This window comes from Dioscorea cayenensis, chromosome 15 (genome assembly GCF_009730915.1).
Source record: "Dioscorea cayenensis subsp. rotundata cultivar TDr96_F1 chromosome 15, TDr96_F1_v2_PseudoChromosome.rev07_lg8_w22 25.fasta, whole genome shotgun sequence".
Classification (NCBI taxonomy): Eukaryota; Viridiplantae; Streptophyta; class Magnoliopsida; order Dioscoreales; family Dioscoreaceae; genus Dioscorea; species Dioscorea cayenensis.
The window spans coordinates 11858526-11863187 of record NC_052485.1 but is presented as its reverse complement, the minus strand read 5'-3'; the positions used below and the strand labels follow the sequence as shown (position 1 = coordinate 11863187).

At 34.7% G+C, this 4662-nt stretch overlaps 1 protein-coding gene across 1 annotated transcript; it reads left to right on the top strand.

Annotated features, from left to right (window-relative positions):
* The first annotated feature begins 3239 nt into the window (after positions 1–3239).
* Positions 3240–4368, top strand: LOC120276950 (probable glutathione S-transferase). The gene is made up of 2 exons (XM_039283691.1): positions 3240–3641; positions 3783–4368. Exons 1-2 carry the CDS (start codon positions 3321–3323, stop codon positions 4128–4130), a joined length of 669 nt encoding a protein of 222 aa, XP_039139625.1. The 5' UTR covers positions 3240–3320; the 3' UTR covers positions 4131–4368.
* The last annotated feature ends 294 nt before the right edge of the window (positions 4369–4662 follow it).

The window sequence follows — 4662 nt, the reverse complement described above, 5'->3', positions numbered from 1 at the left end:
CTACATTCATTACTCAAAGAGAAGGATAACAACCGCCAACACTGGTGTATAAGACCAAAAACTAAAACAACAGACCCACTAGACACGGGCACAAAAGAAACAACAAAAAACTAAATAAACCCACCCACTCGACGGCCAACCGATCACCTCCAGAACAACTAGCCCATGTCCTGATCAGAGACCACATTACCGAGAGCAGCTCTATCGGTGGAATTAACAAAGTGTCCTAGGAATACCAAATTGTGGCGAAGTGTCGACGTATGCTCCTCAAACTTTGTTGTTGGGTAGCAAGGGTTTGGAAACTTGCCAAGGAACTCCAGCTATGTTTTGTTGTAATGATAGAGTTCTGCAATTTCTCTTTCACATCTGTTGGAGATTGATTGTCCATGCCCATACCCTTCGTCACAGAGTGGGAAGGCAATGCTACATAATGATAGAGTTAACAATGTTGACTAAATATGTGAAGATGCATTTGATCTTTTCTACAAGATCTAACTCTGAATCTTCCGCAATCCTTCTTTCAATATCCTTGGGGTTTGTGGCTATTGGAGTTTTAAGGATAGCAGTGGCATGTCTTGAAGGTTTTGTAAATTTTTCATCCAGTTTTTTTCCAAAGACTTTGTCTTCCCAACCCAGCTTTGGACAAAGTTGGATAGGAGCCACTTGGAAGGACTTTGTAATAACAAGAGATTGATTGTGAGTGGATTGTGGGCCAACTATTGGACATTGAAATGAATTGTGAACAACCAGAGCTGGTTTGGGTTTTGATGCATGATTGGGAGCACCCACCACTAACTCACTATTACTATTCATGTCGATTGTTGGATCAATGACACATGGCAACTTAGTTGCATGACTAAGCCCAAACACGTGAGAGGTGGTATCCACTATTAAGCCACCATCAATGTGTGTGTAAGCCGTTGGATTGACGACATGTGGCAACTTAGCATTTAATTGTGTGGGAATTGTGTGCTTTTCCTCGACGTAGTTCACCAATGAGAGCTTGACAACTTTGTCTGGCGCCTTGGAATGTCGGGTCGCTTCCCTCAATGCACCATTCCTTTGCCCAATGGTCTGATGACCGGATGCAGTAGTAAATCCAGCAGGTTTTTTAAGTGTTGTTGTAACGGTGACTGGTGACGCAATGATCATTAGAGCTTAGTGGAAGTTAATATCGTCAACCACCCTCCATGTTTTGGTTGTCGGTTGTGCCGGCTGTCAAGACAGAGCTTGATCAAGATAATGACCATCTTATTGTGGCTTCTCTTCATGCCTGCATCGTATTTGGGAGTTAGTCTCCTCAACCTGGATGCTGCATCTTCCTAAATCTCTTATTGGTTGTCGCAATATATGAGCGCCATCTTATGAGATGTTCCGGATGACCAACGTGGTCCTCACTGGAGGGAGGGTGTGCATGTAGGTATTATTCTTGTCAAGTAATGACTCCTCTACTACCTTTGTTTATCCCTCAATCTCTACAAGGATCTCGTGAGTAAATTGGTGACCAAGGGAAGGGGCACAAGAGTTAAGTCCCTCTGCCATACCTGCATCTGACAATGTCACCGTCATACGTTGTACTGTCGGACAAAACGCAACAGCATCTCCTACCAAGGAGGAGACCTTGGAAGCTAAATGGTATGCAGTGCAAAGCTTCATGAAAACTTCCAGACGATGGTTTGGCGGGCTCACCATTGCAGGCACTTTGACCGTTTGGCAATAGGGATGGCGAAGGCCCCGTTTTGGTGTTCCAATCTCTATTCCCTTTAACATTCCGGCGTGATGGGAAATCTATAGGTTTGTAGACGACCTCCCCATTGGCAGTGAACGCTAGTCGGGTTTTTAACCATGACAGCGGTGTAGTCCAATCATCGTCATCTTCATCCCCATCATCCATCAACGGGAAGACCCAGTCGTCTTTCCAAACAGTGCTCATACAACATGATTAGTATATTTTCCAGTGGTCCACCCATTTAGGGGGTGTTTGGTTGGATGTGGTTAAAAATGCAGTGGATTTGTATTTACAAATCATTGTATTTGAAAATTTAGGAGAGTCAAATCCAGTGTTTGGTTGGATGTATTTGTAATGCTGAATCACAAAATTTTGTATTTGGTTAAAAAGATTTTTTTAATTTAGATTTTATTAAATAATTAATATAATATAATATATTAATTATATATTATATTATTAATATAAATTACACTATAATCATATTTTATTTAATATTTTATAAAATATAATTATAGTGTAATTAATTTTATGAGTAATTAATATATAATTAATTTATTATAATAAAATATAATATATTGATTATTTATTAAAATAATTTATATAATATAATATATCAATTATATACTATATTACTAATATTAATTACACTATAATTATATTTTATTTAATATTTTAAAAAATATAATTATCGTATAATTAATATTATGAGTAATTAATATAATTAATATATACTTAATTTATTATAATAAAATATAATATGTTAATTCTTTATTAAAACAATTAATATAATATAATATAATATATGAATTATATATTATATTATTAATATTAATTATAGTAATTATTTAACAAATAATTAATATAATATAATATATCAATTATATATTATATTACTAATATTAATTACACTATAATTATATTTTATTTAATATTTTATAAAATATAATTATAGTGTAATTAATATTATAAGTAATTAATATAATTAGTATATTAATTATTAGATGAAATTTACTATACAATTTTAAAATTCGGTTATTTTGGCCGAATTTTATAATCCCATAATTTTTAAATTTAAAAATATTAAAAAATTAAAATCTTAAAACAAACAAAAGATTTTTTAAATCCAAAAATTTTCAAATTCAAATATTTTTAAATCCAGCTAAATAGACAGCTCCGTAAACAGAACCTTTTTCGAAGAGTGACAAGCAAAGAGTTAATGCAAGGGTAGCAATTCGAGAATTTTTCCGGGTGGCAAATAGAAATATCAAAAAAAAATTCTACTTTAATCGCATTGATACGCATGGCATCGGAGGCGACGCTCTTTGGCCTGGTCACCTCCACCAAACACATGGCCTACTATTGTTCTGGCAGCATCTCTAGGTACCTTTGGTCAATGGTCCTCTCAACTGCCTTAAAAACAAACACACCGTCGTACACCTTGGCCTATAACAAAATGCGATGACGAAAGCAGTGACGCGGCAACAAGAAATAGAAAAAAACTTTCCAGAACACTTGTGAGCTTTATCTATCAATGCACTAGACCAAAGAAATCTAGGAACCAAAGGAAAAGCAATCAACAGTACTGTCATCAATGGCCGGGGAGAAAGGAGTTCTGCTGTTGGATTTCTGGGTGAGTCCTTTTGGGCAAAGAGTGAGGATAGCTTTGGCGGAGAAAGGGGTGGATTATGAATTCAAGGAACAGGATCTGATAAACAAGAGTGAGCACTTGCTGAAATCCAACCCTGTTTATAAGAAGATCCCGGTGTTGTTACACGAGGGCAAATCCATTTGCGAGTCGCTCATCATTGTTCAGTATATTGATGAGGTTTGGTCCAATAAAGCTCCGTTGCTCCCTGCCGAGCCTTTGGCACGTGCCAACGCTCGTTTTTGGGCTGATTTCATCGACAATAAGGTACACCATCACATTATGTAATTAACATCTGAGTAGTTTTAAGCATAGTGAGGGCCGGTCTTGATGTCTTCAATATATATATATATATATATATATATTTATTTATTTCTTTATTACATGTTTTAATTTTTTTGGTATAAGGTTTATGAGTGTGGAACTAGATTGTGGAAATTAAACGGAGAGGAACAAGAGGCAGCCAAGCAGGAGTTCATAGAGATCTTTAAATTATTGGAGGGTGAGCTTGGTGACAAGAAGTTCTTTGGAGGTGAGACTTTTGGGTTCCTTGATCTGGCTTTAACTCCTTTTGTTGCATGGTTCTATGCCTATGAGACCTTTGCCAAGTTCAGCATGGAGGAGGAATGTCCTAAGATTGTGGCATGGGGCAATAGGTGCATGGAAAGGGAGAGTGTATCCAAGACTCTTTCTGACCCTAATAAAATTTATGAGTTTATTCTCTTTTTGAAGAAGAAATTTGGGGCGGAATATTAATAGATGCTTTCTAATACTAACGCTTTTTATTGTTAGTCTCTGTTTTTGGGATGTGATGTTATAATGATATTGTGAGATGATTAGTGTTTGTTTAGGATGCTTAGTTTCAGAATGAATAATCGGCTGGGTTTGGTTAGTGGTGATTGGAGCTGGCAATTCATGTTGCTTCTCATCCATTTCTATGATGTATGTTTTGTTTTATTTTGTTTATAATGAGAATAAAGTTTTAGTTATTTTATGTTGGTGGTGGATACGAAATAATATTTTGCTTTGTATTTCTGTCATGAATGATAACTATTATTTTTATAATTGATTTTTTAAGAATATATAAGAAATTATTATTTTAAAATGACATTTTTTTAAAATTTATTCATGTATAATCGATTAATTATTAATATATCTTATATTTTAAATAGCATTACTATCTCTGCTGAATGTCTTTTGATTTTTAATTTTCCAAATTTGAAAAAGCTGAGTTTTAAAAAAATATCCCTTCAAAATAATTATAAAATATTATATTTTACAACATTAT